Source organism: Fulvia fulva, chromosome 1 (genome assembly GCF_020509005.1).
Source record: "Fulvia fulva chromosome 1, complete sequence".
Classification (NCBI taxonomy): Eukaryota; Fungi; Ascomycota; class Dothideomycetes; order Mycosphaerellales; family Mycosphaerellaceae; genus Fulvia; species Fulvia fulva.
Window position 1 is genome coordinate 4292975 of NC_063012.1, and position 16329 is coordinate 4309303.

General features: G+C 55.8%; 6 protein-coding genes across 6 annotated transcripts; 3 read left to right on the forward strand and 3 right to left on the reverse strand.

Moving 5' to 3' along the window:
• Positions 1-265: 265 nt before the first annotated feature.
• On the forward strand, positions 266-3008 carry CLAFUR5_00872 (NURS complex subunit pir2; the record flags this gene model as incomplete). The annotated part of the gene is made up of 2 exons (XM_047900020.1): positions 266-2317; positions 2370-3008. The coding sequence occupies 2 exons, from the start codon at positions 266-268 to the stop codon at positions 3006-3008; spliced, it is 2691 nt and encodes an 896-aa protein (XP_047756397.1).
• A 355-nt stretch (positions 3009-3363) lies between these two features.
• Positions 3364-4114, forward strand: CLAFUR5_00873 (H/ACA ribonucleoprotein complex subunit NHP2; the record flags this gene model as incomplete). The annotated part of the gene is made up of 2 exons (XM_047900021.1): positions 3364-3673; positions 3741-4114. The coding sequence occupies 2 exons, from the start codon at positions 3364-3366 to the stop codon at positions 4112-4114; spliced, it is 684 nt and encodes a 227-aa protein (XP_047756396.1).
• Positions 4115-5307: 1193 nt separating this feature from the next.
• Positions 5308-6970, reverse strand: CLAFUR5_00874 (uncharacterized protein; the record flags this gene model as incomplete). The annotated part of the gene is made up of 4 exons (XM_047900022.1): positions 5308-6115; positions 6178-6241; positions 6296-6665; positions 6803-6970. 4 exons carry the CDS (start codon positions 6968-6970, stop codon positions 5308-5310), a joined length of 1410 nt encoding a protein of 469 aa, XP_047756403.1.
• A 1527-nt stretch (positions 6971-8497) lies between these two features.
• CLAFUR5_00875 (uncharacterized protein) lies at positions 8498-9667 on the reverse strand (the record flags this gene model as incomplete). Its single annotated transcript, XM_047900023.1, has 3 exons — positions 8498-8620; positions 8673-8996; positions 9047-9667. 3 exons carry the CDS (start codon positions 9665-9667, stop codon positions 8498-8500), a joined length of 1068 nt encoding a protein of 355 aa, XP_047756402.1.
• Positions 9668-10244: 577 nt separating this feature from the next.
• On the forward strand, positions 10245-13841 carry CLAFUR5_00876 (Pre-mRNA-processing ATP-dependent RNA helicase prp5; the record flags this gene model as incomplete). The annotated part of the gene is made up of 3 exons (XM_047900024.1): positions 10245-10340; positions 10404-10682; positions 10734-13841. 3 exons carry the CDS (start codon positions 10245-10247, stop codon positions 13839-13841), a joined length of 3483 nt encoding a protein of 1160 aa, XP_047756401.1.
• Positions 13842-14290: 449 nt separating this feature from the next.
• Positions 14291-15913, reverse strand: CLAFUR5_00877 (Geranylgeranyl pyrophosphate synthase 1; the record flags this gene model as incomplete). The annotated part of the gene is made up of 1 exon (XM_047900025.1): positions 14291-15913. The coding sequence occupies one exon, from the start codon at positions 15911-15913 to the stop codon at positions 14291-14293; it is 1623 nt and encodes a 540-aa protein (XP_047756400.1).
• Positions 15914-16329: the final 416 nt, after the last annotated feature.

Genomic DNA, 16329 nt, shown 5'->3' on the forward strand with positions numbered 1-16329 from the left:
ATTGCTTGTTCTAACTCCGCCATGGCAAACAGTCCGCCGCATCCACATCCTGCCGCCTCCAGTAGCTGCAGCGCGTACACGACATCTCCATTGCCAGCATTCCCATCACCAGGCGCAGCCAGCATCGTAGCCCGACCGCGACACCCATCGCATTCGCTCTGGCTCGGGAGCATCCGGTCGAGGCATTGCGAGCTTGATGGACACGGTCTAGACACGCGCCCTGACCATTGCTGAGACAGCGCTCCTCGATCCCAGTACAGACAGTATGGACGACTACGGCTATGATAGAAGTCCAATGCTGGATGCCGCCCCACGAAGGTTGGACTCACCCCCCATCTCGCGTGTCTCCACCAGAGAACGGGACGACTATCGTGCAGACCCATACCGCGACACTCGCCGCCGCTCGCCAGGTAGCTACAGCACATCCAACAAGCACGAGTCATACTCTCTAACACACACAGATCGTCGCCGCGGAGCCGATCGTGATCGAAGACGCTCCCGATCGCCCGCGCAGATTGACCGATACCAGCCGGATCGTGTCCGAGATGACTATGCGTATGGCTCTCGTCGAGACGACCCACGCGAACGTCGACGATCCTCACCGCAGCCCATCGATCGATATGTCCCGGGACCAGAACCATCTCCTGCCCTCCTGGTCAATCCACTTCCTGATCCGATGAAGCTCGACTTCCAGGTCGGCTTTACTTGGTTCGCAGAGTGGTGGCGCGCAGAACAGCGTGTCAAAGAGGAGAAGGAGCGCACCAAGTTTGGACGACCGCCGCGCTTGCGAGGAGAACGCGAATCGAGGGAGGATCGAGAAGCCGAGAGACCCAAGATTCAGGCAGCCTATGACCAGTATAAAGAGAATCTGCAGAAGTCGCAAGCACAGACATTCGTAAGATTGCATAAGAATGAAGACTGGTTCCGAGAACGCTACGTGCCAGAGTTGCGCGATACATTCAGGCGAAAGCTGATGGATTACCGCAAAGGACTGTTCGCACAGTGGGAGTCAGACTTGACGACTGGTCTCTTCGATGAATTCACTCTGGAGGGCATCTACAAATCTGAGTCTAACGGACTAGGTGGCATCCTGGAGCGAGAAGAGGGCGAGACCTCAGCGGCCGCCGAAGTCTTGGGAGTTGGCGACCTGCTCCCATCGAAGGGCGGAGACTTGCGTGATCCAGCATCTATGCAGCCAACTCTGCTCATCAAGACTGTCGCACCGACCGTCACCCGCGACAAGCTTGAAGCTTTTGCAAAGGAGCATTTGGGCGATGGTGATGGTGGCTTCAAGCACCTGTCTCTTTCTGACCCCAACCCAGTTAAGAAGTGCCATCGCATGGGCTGGATCATGATCAATCCAGAACCCGAGCATGAAGAACAGCCAGTGGAGGTACCACGCGGCGAGGAGAACGAAGATGGCGAAGATGGCGATGCAATCAAAACAGATGCGCCAAGCAGCTTGCTCACTTCCAGCGAGAAAGCGCTTGAGAAGATCAATGGCAAGACTATCGAAGATCCTGAGCGTGGTAATTTCACTGTGCACTGTGGCGTCCATCGACCTCCGGAAGCACCAAGGAAAAAGGCGCTATGGGATCTGTTCTCTGCACCTGAGCGAGTTGGCCGGGACCTCGAACTTGCGACACGGCTCGTCCGAAAGCTTGACAACGAACTTGGCGATGACGCCTTTGGTGTTGCGAAGGTTGAAGAGCGTGTCAATGACCTGTACGAGCGTGGTCTGTTGAAGCCAGCTGAGGCCAGCAAGCCTGTCAAGGACGCTGATGCCATGGAAGATGAAGCAGAAGAAGGCGAGGAAGAGGAAGGGGCCCTTGACGAAGATGAGGCCGACGATGAAGAGCTCATCATCAAGAAAAAGCAGCTGGATCTGTTGGTCGAGTACCTTCGTCGTGTCTACAACTTCTGCTTCTTCTGCGTGTTCGAGTCCGACTCTGTGCATGAGCTGCAGAGGAAGTGTCCTGGCGGCCACTTGCGTAGACCTCGTGCCAGTCTTACTTCTGCTGCGAAAGAGACCGCTCGTGCTAGTGCCATGGGTGAGCCATTTCCGCTGAAGAAGAGGCCCGAGACTGAGACCGAGGCTAAGGCGGACGAGTCAATGGAAGGTGACAGCCCGGTCGAGGAGAAGAAGACGTCGATGCTGAAGCCCAGTACGAAGACTACCCAACAGCTTCAGCGAGCTTACAACTGGGTCAAGACTTTTGAGGAGAAGATCTTGCAGATTCTCGAGCCAGATAATGTTAATATCCGCAAGATCGGTGGTACGCCTTTGGAGGGAGGTGTAGAGAAAGAATTGAGCAAGGCAAGTGCGCTCACTTGCCTGAAATCTTGGACCTCAGCTAACCAAAGCACAGTTTGTCACACAAGAAGATAGCAACAAGTTCCGCTGCAAGGTGCCAGAATGTACAAAGCTCTTCAAGGGAGTCGAGTTCTGGCGAAAGCACGTTGAAAAACGTCACGCCGACTGGTACCAACGTGTGCGTTCGGAGCTGGACCTCGTCAACACATATGTTCTCGACCCAGCTCACATCGCTCCGAGCCGGAGTGATGCGAACTCGAACGGGCACTTCCCACTCAACAACCATCAGCCTACTGGTACGCCCCGGGGCTTCCAGTTGAACCAGCAGTTCCCACTGGGCTTCATGCCCCCAGGCATGGCAGCTGGTGGTCCACCCGGCATGACGCCAATGTTTAACCATGGTCAGCCAATGGGTATGCCAGGCATGTACGCGCCGAATGCAGCCATGGGCGGTGTGGGACCGATACGTCAGAACGCTCGCAACTATGGCATGAATGGAGGTCATCGCATGCCTGGGCCATATCAACGCAGTGGCCGAGGACGGATGCCATCTATGAGTGGCGGCAGACCGCCAATGATGGAAGGCGGTGCTGCAACGATGGGCCCGAATGAGGCTGTACAGGGACGTAGTTTGCGCAGCTATGAGGATCTGGATGCCGACAAAGGAGAGGGAACTACCGAACTGAATTACTAGTTGCAGAGTGGCATGTTCATCTGCATTTCCATGGTCTACAGCACAAAGTGTCTTGAGAACGGATGTCGGTAAGAAGGGCAAGAGGTCAAGGGATAAACATGTAACAAAATCAAATGAGAGCAAAGAATGCCGAGATCCACCTGGTCCCTCTTTGCATCAAATAGAGGTATGCAAATGCTGTACCTGAATTGGTAGCGATAATGTCGTTCTTGAGTGTGATCACGTGAGACAACTTCCGCTAGCGCACTTGCCCCGTGAAGCTTCGCAAATCGAGCTCCAGAAAAATTATCGACGGCAAGAGCTCCATTCCACGACATCTGCCAATCGCATTCTCCCACGCATATCAATACTCACGATGGCCACCGACGAGATCCGCAAGAAGGACAAGAAAGAGAAGAAGGACAAGAAGCGCAAGTCGGAGGACATTGAAGACGGCGCGGCAGAACCCACACCAAAGAAGAGTAAGAAGGAAAAGCGCAAGTCGGAAGTCGCCGTGATCGAGACTCAGGATGATTCGGTCATGGATGTCGATGCAAAGGCAGAGGATGACAAGGAGAAGGGCAGCAAGGCGGTAATTGCCGTCCCACTTGCTGCGCTTGTGCCGTTTGCGAACCCACTGGCGGACGACAAGAGCCAGAAGAAGGTCTTGAAGGCTGTGAAGAAGGGTAAGAACATACTCCCCTGGTCGCCGCTTCGTGTTCAGTGGAACATGTACTGACTTGGCATGATTAGCCGCCAAACACAAAACGCTCAAACGCGGCGTCAAAGAATGCGTCAAATCCATCCGCAAATCACCACCCGCTACACCCGCAACCCTCGGTTCCTCTACTCTCCCACCTGGCATCGTGATCCTCGCCGCCGACATCTCGCCAATGGACGTCATCTCGCACATTCCAGTACTCTGTGAGGACCACAACATCCCATACGTCTACGTCCCGAGCAGAGCAGAGCTGGGAGCAGCAGGATCAACAAAGAGGCCGACGAGTGTGGTGATGCTGACACCGAATGCGGGAAAGAAGGGTGGCGAGGATAATGAGGAGTGGACAGAGGCTTATAAGGAGTTGCACAAGCTGGCGGTGAAGTTGGGCCAGCATGTCAAGGTCTGAAGCGCTAGCTACTCGTGTGGCTTGTCAAGAGGCGAGAGAGATCTGTGTGCATGCAAACGAAGTGTCTGGAATATGGATGGACTAGGCGTTCAATGGCGTTGGGAACTGCTCTCTGTACACCAGGTGGTCTTTTTGTGCCAGGACGAGCAGTCTATCTGTACTATGTTATGTGGATAAAGACACCATGCAACGCCTTCACATACAGCTCGTTCATCGACCCCTTCGAAAAGACGGCTGCCGAGCGCTCGTCCGACGCAGAGAGCCGAAGGATGTAGCCATTGAGCATTAAAGACTGACGTTCAGCAGATAGTAGTCGCAGTCTATGCATACCTGGTACTGCCAGAGACTTTTGAAGTCAAGCAACAATGAAGCAGAGTGGCATTCGATGAATCGCTGAACAACCGCACTGCCGTACGTCGTCCGATTTAGATGCCCAGATGCCGTCTCTCCAGCGAGACGGCACCTATTTGCTACGGTGAGAAATGTCCATGAAATGACCCCCCTGTGTCCGGACCTACTCAGCAGGTCTCGTTTGAGCGCCTCGCTGATCATAATCGGCAGAATCATCTCCTCACTGATGCCAAACCAGTTCTCTCCTGAAGTCGATGTACGACCTCGCGCTCCCGTGCAACATGTAGGCACTCACGAAGCCAGTCTCAACCACATGCTTCCACGCGTCACAAGCCAATGCCTCAATTGTCTGTTCGACGCCATCGCATCATGTGCCTCGCAGCACGGGTGTGACCTTTTTCTTCGGCCTGCCTATACCTATCAACAATTCTCGGCCGCCTGGCGCAGTCGCAGAGCTGCTGAACAGCATCTCAGTACGGGGTCACACACTCCGAGCACTACTTTTGTTCTGCCGACTCGATTGCCGCGCGGATTCAGAGATTCGAGCCAGTATGGTTGATTTGCTTTTTGCTCCCGGACTAATAAGCTCTGTCTTGGATGGTAGGGCATCATCACAGTCCTTGGTCGTTGCACTGCACAGCGGCGCCAAGAAGGTTTCTGAACAAGATGATAGGATATGCTACACTCAAGCACCGCGAGAGGCTGTGCGGCCTTTTTATCTGAAGTACACGCAAGCACTTGGTATCTTCAGTCAACAGGTAACGCGCCCTCCACGTCCGCTAATATGAGCAATGAAACCTGCTCTCGACATTCATCAAACTCCAAAAAAGTAGTCTTGCGACCTATTGCTTCTGTAGCATCCAAGACCTGATTGCCATACTGCACATTCTCTGGATGACATGTGTCGTCCCTCTCTGGTCTTCGTCCTCAACAAACTGTTGTGCCACTTTCAGCTTGTTGACATCGTCGTTGGGATCGTTGGTTGAAGTGACCAAATGCCGTTGAGGGTGGAAATCAGGCATTCGACCGCCGATGTGTCGGGTGATGGCCATGGAGTATAGCACGTCGCGATTCTCAAGCATATTAAGAACGTTGCGAAGTGTGAGTAATGCATCCGAGACGTCTTTCAGCGCAGCAGGGTTGTCGTCCCGTACTGCAACGAATCTGGCCAGGTGATGCCAGAAGAAGAGCTCGTTGTACTTCTGGTTAGCTTGTTGCGAGTCTCTGCTTTCACTCGGCGGCGGCTGCTGAGGTGGTGAAGGTATTCTACTTGGGTCCAGGTATTGGCCGGTCAGGAGATTCTCCATGGCGTCTATTCGAGGCAACAGTTCGTACACAGCCGGATCAGCACCCGACCCGTTGGCGGTGGACGCCGCGAATCGTGGCATGGCTGCAAGCTGCCATACCAGCCTCGCCTCGAGCGATCGTAAAGGCTTGCCATCCGAGCTGTCTGCCTGCGACCTGGACTTGAACTGTTCGGCGCATTGCGCTACAAAATCATGGAGGAGTGCGTCATTTTTCACATAGTTGAGACCACGTTCTGTGTACCATGTTGTCTCGAACAGTCGGTCAAGCCCACTGGCGTAATGAAACTTGTAGAAGGACTCGATCTCAGTTGCGCTTGCTTGCGATACAGGCGGCGGCGCTTCCCTGCACAACGTCAGAACGATGCACCAGTGCAGGCAGCTGAGCGCATGCAGGCGTGGACTTGCCTTAAGTTGTAACGTGGCGGAATGTCATTGAGACAAAATAGCTCATCTATCTGGACCGGTTTCACTGCGCCCGCACGTCAGTGTGAAGACGATCGACAGCGACAGTTTCACGGCATACCTTTCCGCTGAGGCTGCAGTGGAGGTGCGTAGTTGTTGTGCGCCATGTGTGCGTTTGTATCGCCACCAGACAGGGCTGGGTCCAGCGACGCCGTGCTGTGCTCGAGGCCGGCGGGTTCTGACCCGTACGGCGGAGGACGTGCAGCCGGTGCGTATGCGCCAGCGCCCTGTCCCGGGTAGGTCTGTGGATGCTGGTATGGATTTATGGGCAGTGTGTTGGGGGTCGCGGACGCGCTGGCTTGCGGATTATTGCCTGTCGGTGCGGGCTGGATGTTGGCGGGACCTGGCTGTGTCTTGAAAATGGGGTCGTAGCCTAAGCACTCGCGTTTGCTCTTCTGGCAGTTTCGACACGACGGTGAGCCTTCGTCGCACTATGCACGCGTTCACGTTAGCATACAACATCTAACAGATGGGGCTTTCCACAAGCGAACTCGCTTATTAGGCTTGTTCTCTCCCGCACGTTTCGAGCCGACTTCAGATCCCAATTCAACATCACTTGCGCACTCACCTTAATACGCCGCTTGCGACACGTCAGGCATCCTGTCTTCGTCCGTCTCTTGATTTCTTTCTTGTGTCTGCCTCCCGACATCTGCGGCAATGGCTGCTGCGGAAGCGCAAATCGCATCTGCCCGTTCGGTCCACTCACGACGTTCGGCAGCATCTGGGCTGGCGGCATTGCGCCGTTCGGGTACTGGTACTGCGGCGGCGCATACTGCATCGGTGCGCCGTTCTGTGGTCCTGCCGGCGCCTGAGGATACTGCGCCTGTTGCGACTGCATACTGTGCTGCTCAAAGTGCTGGATCGGAGGGAGCGTCGGAGCTGTATGGGCATGCGAGAGAGCGCGGGAGGCTTCCGGCGCGGAGCTCGAGCTGTACGGCGGCGGCGGCTGCTGCTGTTGCTGCTGATGCTGCGGCCGAGGCGCGTCCATACTTGGGGAGGAAGCTGAGGAGGCCCTCGTCTCGCCCGCGTCCAAGTCGTCCATCGCTGTTGTACCTCTCGCTGGCCAGCTCTAGCGCTACTCTCTTAGGTTCGGCCAGCCGGCGTTAATTTGAGACGACGAATGGCACGCGGTCCAGACGGTCTACGCGAGGCCCGCCCTGCTGTCAAAGGTCAACCGCTACACGACCAGGGTGACTCGCTAATGACGGCACGCTAGAGCTCAAGGCTAACGGCTGAAGTGATGCGATGCGGATGAATAATGCCAGCCGAAACTCTACGTGCTCGAGCACTGTGCATGGTGCCTGCGGAAGAATTGGGGCGATGTTTACGCCCGCTATGAGGCTCGTTTCTGCGCTGTTTTGTGCCATCGCAGGCAAGAGCGCGACTGTGCGACCAGTCCGCGTAACCCATCACACCTTCCAGACCGTCGACTCGCCCTTCGGAATGTGGGGTCCTGTCGGCCCGCAGCCAATTCATCCACGGCTATGCTACCCTATCAGTCCTAACGTGATTTAATGCTGGATGCCACTCCATGCCGACCACGCGACCAAGACACCACCACAGAGCCCTGTCGCTCCTGTCAGCTCGTCTATCAAAGACCTGCCGCGAGTGGCAAGTGGAGCTGTATTGTACTTGGCTGCCCGGACCACGGCAGCTTCACCCCAACCATCGCAGCGCTCGAGCAAACACACGATTCGTGTATGGCTGGCTATAAACAGCCTCGACCCATGCGCAGCTGCCTGAACAAGGACCCGTCTGCGCAGCTTCCCCTCACTGCACGCTGTTCGCCATCGTGATAACAGCCGCATGTCAGCGGGCTAAACCGGAGGCAACCATGGAGATGAGCTGGTGGAACGTCTGTCTGCACATGCACATGCGCGACATCTGCAAACATTTCGAGACGAGCCGTCGTGAGCCGAGTCGTTAAGCCGCACCTTCATGCATGTCGTGCAACAGGAACTCGACATGTTGTTAAACAGCTTTCTCTGGGTATACACACAGTACAACGCTACGAGTACATTCACAATCGCGTATCAGAACCACTGCCGCAAGAATCGCCTGGACTCCCGCACTGCCGCCTGGTCTCCAGGTAGTGAGCGTTGCCGCTTCCTAGCCGGGCTCCCTCCCTCAATCCTATATCCGCACTGCACACATAATGAAGCTTACATAGATACAGGTTGTCGTGTATCGCGTTGTAGACATGGACATGCCGCCAGGGTCGTCTTCGAGGGCATGAGAATGGCCGTTCCAAGTGTCATCGACTTCAGGCCGCTGCAGCTATAGCCTCAGGCTTCCCGTTCGAGAGGTGTGGTGGCGAATGTCCGTAAGTCTCGGTGTACTCAGAGGAGTATCTATCCTTCTCCTGCTGCGACAGGTTGACATATTTCTGATAGCACACGTTAGCGAGCTTCGTCCATCACGACCAACGAACGACGAACCTTCTTCTCGTCCGCAGTGAGCGCCTTCCATTCGCGAGCGATGAGTCGGGTACGCTCTTTCAGCAAGATGTTCTTGAAGTCGCCGCTAGCATGGCGATCCTGTGCGAAATGAAGGTAAGGGTTGGACGGCCTCTTAACCTGGCGTGGGTCATCGATTGCGGCCCATTGAGATTGGTGATTGGTTTCGGGGGTCGGTAACAGGCGGCGCAGCTGTTTTCTCGCGTTGTTCGCAGCCCAAATCTCTTCAGGCGCATGCGACTCAAGCCATCGTTTGTACTCTGCATTGGCTGCTTCGCGCTTCTGATTGGCGAGGTGATTGTAGTGCTAGGCGCGTCAGCTCAAACGAAAGGACTGCAAGTTGATTATATACGCACCTCTACGTCAGTGGCATTTGCCTCTTTCCACATTCGTGCCATTTCGCGGGAGGCATTGAGAAAGTGCTCCTTCACGGGGGCTTCCGACCTTTGCGTGAGCAGCTCCTTCATCTTCTCGGAGAGGAAGATGTTGTATGCAGTTGGTCGAACCTTTGGAGGCGGCGACAGCGCAACCTTCTTGAGCTCCTTCACTTTCGCTTTCTGGGCTTCGACCTTTGCGTTCGCCTTTCGCTTCTGCTGCACAGCCTTCTGCTTCTCCAATCGCTCTTCCGCCGCGACCTTTGCAGCGGCCTGTTTGGCGGCTACTTGCTCTTTCTTGGCTGCCTTTTGCTCGGGCGTCAATGTTTTGCGAGTATTCTTGGCCGCGGTACTCTTCTTGGCAGCAACTTGCTGCTCGGCAGCAGAGCTTCCATCGGCTGGCTGTGCAGCTTTCTTCTTCACGGCGCGTTTAACGGGTTTTGATGGCTCGCCCACGACTCTCTTTGGCCTGCCTGGAGTCGCGTAGGTCCGGATAGTAAGCACGAATGGTGCTCGCAAGGTGGTCCCATTCTGGCATTGGGTTAGTGGTGAGCGTAGCAGACGCGAGCGAACTGGCAAGCGCACGAGCGCCCGCCCAATCATTGTTCCGGTTTGTTGTGATATGTGGTGTCGCGAGAGGTGTGACGGTCGGAAGGCCTGGCGTTGATGTTGTTGACGAGGGGTGACTGCCTTGTTTCAAGTCGTTGTTTACCAAGGAGCTGGTGTCGCGTGTGGCTGGAGAGGAGCTTCTAAAGCCTGCAGTGAGCATCGGCATCCCGGCTCATACCGAAACCTTATCTGTGACTGCCTCATAATTTCCAACACATCCTCACGCGATTCTCCAGCATCACCACACGCCAAGCTCAGCTCGCACAAAATAGTCGCACTCCCAGTCCATACCACCACAGCCTACGGCGATCATCTCGATTGCAGACTTGCACCGCATTGCTGGCGCACATCGACCAGGTAAGAGAAAAAGCACGGCATTGGGCACGGCGGGGCAACGAGGTGGCGGAAACAGGCGGGCAAGTGACGAGTCTTGCAGCGAGGAGGACACGGGCGGCAGCACAGGCGGCAGAGCACGAGCAGTGGAGTATCGGGACCCCGGTGTCAGGAGCGAAGAGCTGGGGTGGACATCGAGCGAGCTAGTACGGACGACGACTTTCCAGGCCGTTGCAACATGGCCCGCTCACCACCTCGTAGGAGACATGATGACCGGCCGCGAGATCACCGCGATCAGCGAGAGAGCTATTCGCGTCGCTCTCGCAGCAGAGATGTACGCCCTGCCCACCCCGTTAACAATCACAGACACAGAACTTCATACTTACCAACACACAAGCGCTATCGCGACGACAACTACCGAGACGACCGGCGCGGAGCACGACGAGAGCGAGACGACGACCGCTACGTGAGCCGCGACCATGGGAATGATCGGCGTAGCCACCATCGCAGGGATTCGCCTCCACACGCCAGACGTGACGAGAGACGCGAGAGATCACCGGTGAGAGATGGACGATCTAGCCGTAGCGATCGTGTCCGATCCCGTGACCGCGACGATATTGGTAACTGTGACAGTAAGCGACCTCGACGTGATTCGAACGACCGTAGCAGCGAAAAGGTATACTCTAGTCCTTCGCCCACCCATGAGCAACTTGCGCTAAACAGACAGTCTTCCCGCCCAACGACAGCGAACGGTCCGCCAAAATCCGAGGCCAAACCCGCAGTCACTACCGCTGAGGCTCAAGCGGCTGCAAAGGCTCAGCAAGAGAAATTGGCCAGAGTTGAAGCTTGGAAGCAACGCAAGCTGCGGACTGAAGCCACTAAGACCGGGCCTGTCGATGCCTCACCTACAGTCTCTCGACCGGTCTCTGCTGCTGGATCGCCAGCCCCAAACAAGAATGAGTCCAAGCCTGCATCGCCACCACGCGCGAAGTTCGACCCCTCTGCCATCAAGAAGCGTGCAGATGCGGCAATGGCCAAAGCAAAGTCAGAGAAGTCCACTCTAGGTAATGCCGCTGCAATTCCTACCACCAGCGCTGGCATGGCTAACGGTACTGGTGTCATCACCACACCTGCGAGCACTACCAATGGCGGACCTGCAGTTCCATTGGGTGACGCCAAGATCAGTTCATTCGGCCTCAACAAATCTGCTGGAGATGCCAAGGCAAACACTGCTCGGGCTACAGCGACACTGGACGACGATGAGGATGTACAGCGCAAGTTTAGAAAGCTTCCTGATCTACCTCAAAGCTCTGTTTCCAGTGATGCCGCGCTTGCTAACGACCAAGAGGAACAAGCTGAGTTACAGGACGATCTTCGCAGTGACGAGGAAGAGGCAGAAGCCGCACGCGAAGCCGCTCAGCGACGCGCTGAAGCACAGACTGAGAAAGATGTCGACATGGTGGACGATGGTGGAGCAGACGATGCGGTTGAAGCGCCGGCACCCGCTCTTGCGGAAAATAACCCAAACAAGATGGATGTCGACGAGGAGGTCGATCCTCTCGATGCATTCATGAGCGATCTTGGGCAATCAATGGAGAAGGCACCAGCACCAAAGTTGATAGGCAGGTGGGCTAATCGTGGGACCCAGCTGTTTGACGAAGACGACGGCCCAGATCTGGATGCAGTCGGCGACAACCCTGAAGATCTTCTCTCGAACCCCAAGCGCAAGAAGAAGGAAGTGCCAAACGTAGATCATTCGAAGGTCGAGTACGAGCCCATCCGCAAGAACTTTTACAACGAGTCCATCGAGATGGCCGAGATGAGTCAAGAGGACGTGGACAAGCTCCGCGCAGATCTCGACAATATTCAGGTCCGTGGTCTCGATGTCCCGAAGCCCGTGACAAAGTGGTCACAGTGCGGCTTTGGTGCCGCGATTTTGGATGTTATCCGCGAGCAAAAGTTCGAAAGCCCAACATCGATCCAATGCCAGGCGCTGCCAGCAATCATGTCCGGTCGAGACAGCATCGGAATTGCCAAGACAGGTTCTGGTAAGACATTGGCTTTCGTACTCCCCATGTTCCGCCACATCAAGGACCAGCGACCAGTCGCCAACCTCGAAGGTCCAATCGGTATCATCATGGCTCCGACTCGTGAACTCGCGGTGCAGATTCATCGTGAGTGCAAGCCATACCTTAAAGCGTTGAATCTTCGAGGCGTCTGTGCCTATGGTGGAGCTCCCATTAAGGACCAGATCGCTGAGTTGAAACGCGGTGCTGAGGTGGTGGTCTGCACACCGGGTCGGATGATCGATCTCCTTGCTGCCAATGCCGGACGAGTCACCAACCTCAGCCGCGTGACATATGTGGTCATGGACGAGGCAGATCGCATGTTCGACATGGGCTTTGAACCGCAAATCACCAAGATCCTCGGCAACATTCGTCCAGATCGTCAGACTGTGACGTTCTCTGCGACCTTTCCGAAGAAGATGGAGTCGCTAGCTCGCAAAGCTCTGAACAAACCAGTCGAGATCGTTGTTGGTGGTCGCAGCGTTGTCGCTTCTGAGATTACACAACTTATTGAGGTTACACCCGAGGACACAAAGTTCCGTCGTGTGCTGCAACTACTTGGCGACCTTCACGAGAAGGATGAAGACGCTCGATCGCTAATCTTTGTGGAGCGTCAGGAAACAGCCGATGACATGCTCAAGGAACTCGGAAAGAAGGGGTATCCCTGTGTCTCTGTCCACGGAGGACGAGAGCAGATCGATCGAGATCAAGCCATCCTCGACTTCAAGGCGGGTATCGTTCCGATCATGGTTGCTACATCAGTGGCCGCCAGAGGGTTAGATGTCAAGCAGCTTAAGCTCGTCATCAACTACGACTCGCCAAACCACGGAGAAGATTACGTTCATCGAGCAGGTCGTACGGGTCGTGCTGGTCAGACTGGCACAGCTGTCACTCTCGTCACACCCGAACAAGAACGCTTTGCGCCATTCCTGGTGCGCGCACTACAGGACAGCAAGCAGGAAACACCCCAAGCGTTGCAAGACATGGCAGCCAGTCACAAAAAGAAAGTCCAGTCTGGCGAGGCAACAAACGCTGGCTCGGGCTTCGGTGGAAAGGGCATTGAGCGTCTGGACGCTGCACGTGCTGCTGATCGCGCTCGAGAGAGGAAGCAATTTAAGACTGAAGACGAGCCAGAAGAGGAGGAAGAGACCACGAAAGACAAGAAGGAAAGTGCAGTCGATGCCCTCGTGGCGAAGGCTGCCGGCACCGTGAAGGCTCACGATGCTATCACCGATGTACCGGCTCAGCCCACTCAGCAGTCCATGGACCAGAAGCTGCAAGAGCACTTGGACAACGCCAAGCAGGTCACCAAGGTAGAGGTACCAGCACCTTCTGCCGCTCCTCAGGACACTATGAGCAAAGCTGCCGCAGCAGCCGCGGCCATCAACGCTCGTCTCGGCACAAGGGGTACTGCTCGTCCGGGCGCTCCCATCGACAACCGTGGTCCAGACGCTGGTGCTTTCCACGCCACTCTCGAGATCAACGACTTCCCACAGAAGGCTCGATGGGCTGTCACCAACCGTACCAACGTAGCGAAGATTTTGGAAGCGACTGGCACGTCCATCACTTCCAAGGGCAATTACTACGCGCCTGGCACTGCCCCTGGACCAGAAGAACCTGCGAAGCTGTACATTTTGGTAGAAGGAGACACGGAGATCGCTGTGTCTAGTGCCATGAAGGAGCTCTCGCGTCATCTGACAGAAGGTACCCTCGCCGCTCAGGATGTGGAGGCTCGTGGTGGTACTGGCGGTCGCTACAAGGTCATCTGAGTGCATCGCACCGACTCAGCCTTGCTCTCGGCAATGGAGTGTGTACAAAAGTAGAACAGTCGCTCGTGATCAAGGAGCACGCTGTGTGCTCGGTATAAGCGCCAGAAGTACGTATAATGGAATACCAGATACGCTCTTCGCGGCCTGCTTTCTTACGGCCTTCTTCCTTGAGACTTGGTTCGCACGGGAAGAGTGCTCTGCTGAAGGGTACTCGAAAGCCGCAAAAGGCGTGCTCGATTTGGCCACTTTACCTAAAAATGTCGCTCAAATGCTTTCTCACCAAACTGACGTTGGTCTCCCCATTCTCTTTTCATCTTCCCGTGACCCAAAAGCGTCTGCCTTCGCCGAAATGGTATCATAACACAGTTGAAAGCAAAACCCCCAGATCTCCATGGCTATAACGCACAGCACATCTCAAACACTTCCAGTCGTCAAATCCTCATCCTGCTTCACATCCCTCGTGGCCTTGAGTTGTCACGCACTCTGACTGATCCTTGGGTGCTTATCCACCTCAACCTCTCCAACATGCCCTTCAACATCTCCCCCTTGCCTTGCTCTCCGTCAACCTCGTCCACAAGTCCCAAGGCTTTCTTGGTGAGACCTCGCAGGATTCTCCTAGTGTATGAAAAGCTGCCCGCCCTCTCCATGTAGCTCACAGCATACCTCTTCACCTCGTCATCCGTCGTCTTCTGCTTCAAGATGTTGATGAGCACAAGATTCGAGGGATCCGCCCGGATCGCATGTATTATCGGAAAGGAGAACTTGCCCTCCGTCAAGTCTTCGCAGAGACCTTTGTTGTGGGTGTACGTCGTGTCGGAGAGATTTCGGTAGTCGTCTAGGATCTGGAAGAGGAGGCCGATGGTGTTGACGAGAGGAATGTAGTCCGTCAGAGAGGCGTCGTCCGGGGAGTGGTGGTTGAGGTTATGGGAGGGTGATTCGGCGCACATCAGTTTGATCGCCAGGCGGAAGAGGCCACCGGTCTTGTTCCCGACCATTTCGAGGTAGTCGTCTTCGGTGGGGCAGGTCAGGGTGTCGCGCCAGAAGAGATCCATGCCTTGCCCGCGGTGGAGATTGAGGAGTTCGTCGGTGTAGATTTTGATGACTTCGGGGTTGTTGAGGGTGAGGAGTTCCTGCAAGGCGCAGAAGTAGACGTAGTTGGCGCTGTTGATCGTTTGGGCGGTGCCGAAGATGCTGTGGGCTACGGGGATGCCGCGGCGGAGCTGGGAGTTGTCTTCTACATCGTCAATGAGGAGGGATGCAGTGTGGAGCATGGAGATTACGCGGGTAATGACTTCGAGGGAGGGGGGAGGGACTTGTAGCCAGGAGTTGAAGGCGGCAATCATCTGGGAGCGGATGTCCTTGCCTGGGTGGGATTCGAGGTAGTCAAAGGGGCCTTTGAGGATGTTCTCCTTCTCGGTGCCCCAGCTGGTGGTGCCATTGATCAGGTCGGAGTTGATGATGGTGGGCGGGGACAGCTTGTCGGCGCCGTTGTGCTGGGTGTGGTTGTGGGTGTAGGTGTAGCTGGCCATGCTCGGATTGGCCGTCAGTCGATGCCCTCTCGACTGTGCCATCCACTCGCGCTCGTCCAACTCGGGCAGCTTCCTGTTCTCTGGCACGGAGCCCAGGCTTCTATGTTTCTTCGGCCCACTGCTGCTCTTGGGACTGGTGGTTGTCCTGTCGCTTCGGTAGTCGATGCTGCCGTTGCTGACGGCCCGGTGCGAGCTCGTTCTAACCGGTATGGAGGCAGGGTTGACGTAGGGTGGAGGCGGCTGGGCGGTGGCGACGACTGTGGTGGTGGAGGAGGAGGAGGGGAGAGCGGTCGCCTGCGCTGGCGCGGACATGTCTCGCTGCGACTTGGTATGGCGCGCATCTGCCTGGCCGTGCTGGGGCTGAGCGCCACCGAGGGAGCTATGATTGGCCTCAGCGAAGGTTGGAGGATACAATGAATAGCGGACCTTCGGCTCGGGTTTGTGAACATGAGCATGAGCATGAGCATGAGCATGCAGGTAGGCGGCTCTGCTCGCTGTCTGAGCAGCTGCTGAGCTTTCGCTATTCAAGCTCGTCGTCGACATGTGAACCGATCGGCCTTTGCAAGCTCCGAGCTGTGGCCACACTCGCACACACACTCAAGCGGACGGCACGTTGCAGAGCTGTATGTACGTTAGCAGGCTGACGGTACGTATGCATTATGATGCTGTAAGCGGCATTGGCAAAGTCACTCGCTCAAGGTCACTTCTGTCCGCGACCCGCGATGCAACGCAGACGGGAGACAGGCCGCTGAGTCGTGACTCGTGACAGCAGAACTCTCGCGAAGCTTGTTCTGCTCGGCCCTCCTTCGCAGCACGTCCTCCCGCCACCTCAGCTTGCTCAGCCTCTCAAATCTGCCGTCAAGACATCGTACATGCATCTACACCGATATCGTATTGTTGGTGTTCATGCGTCTGCAGAGAGAGCTGGCTCACATGCCGCACCTGAGTGGAATGCAGGA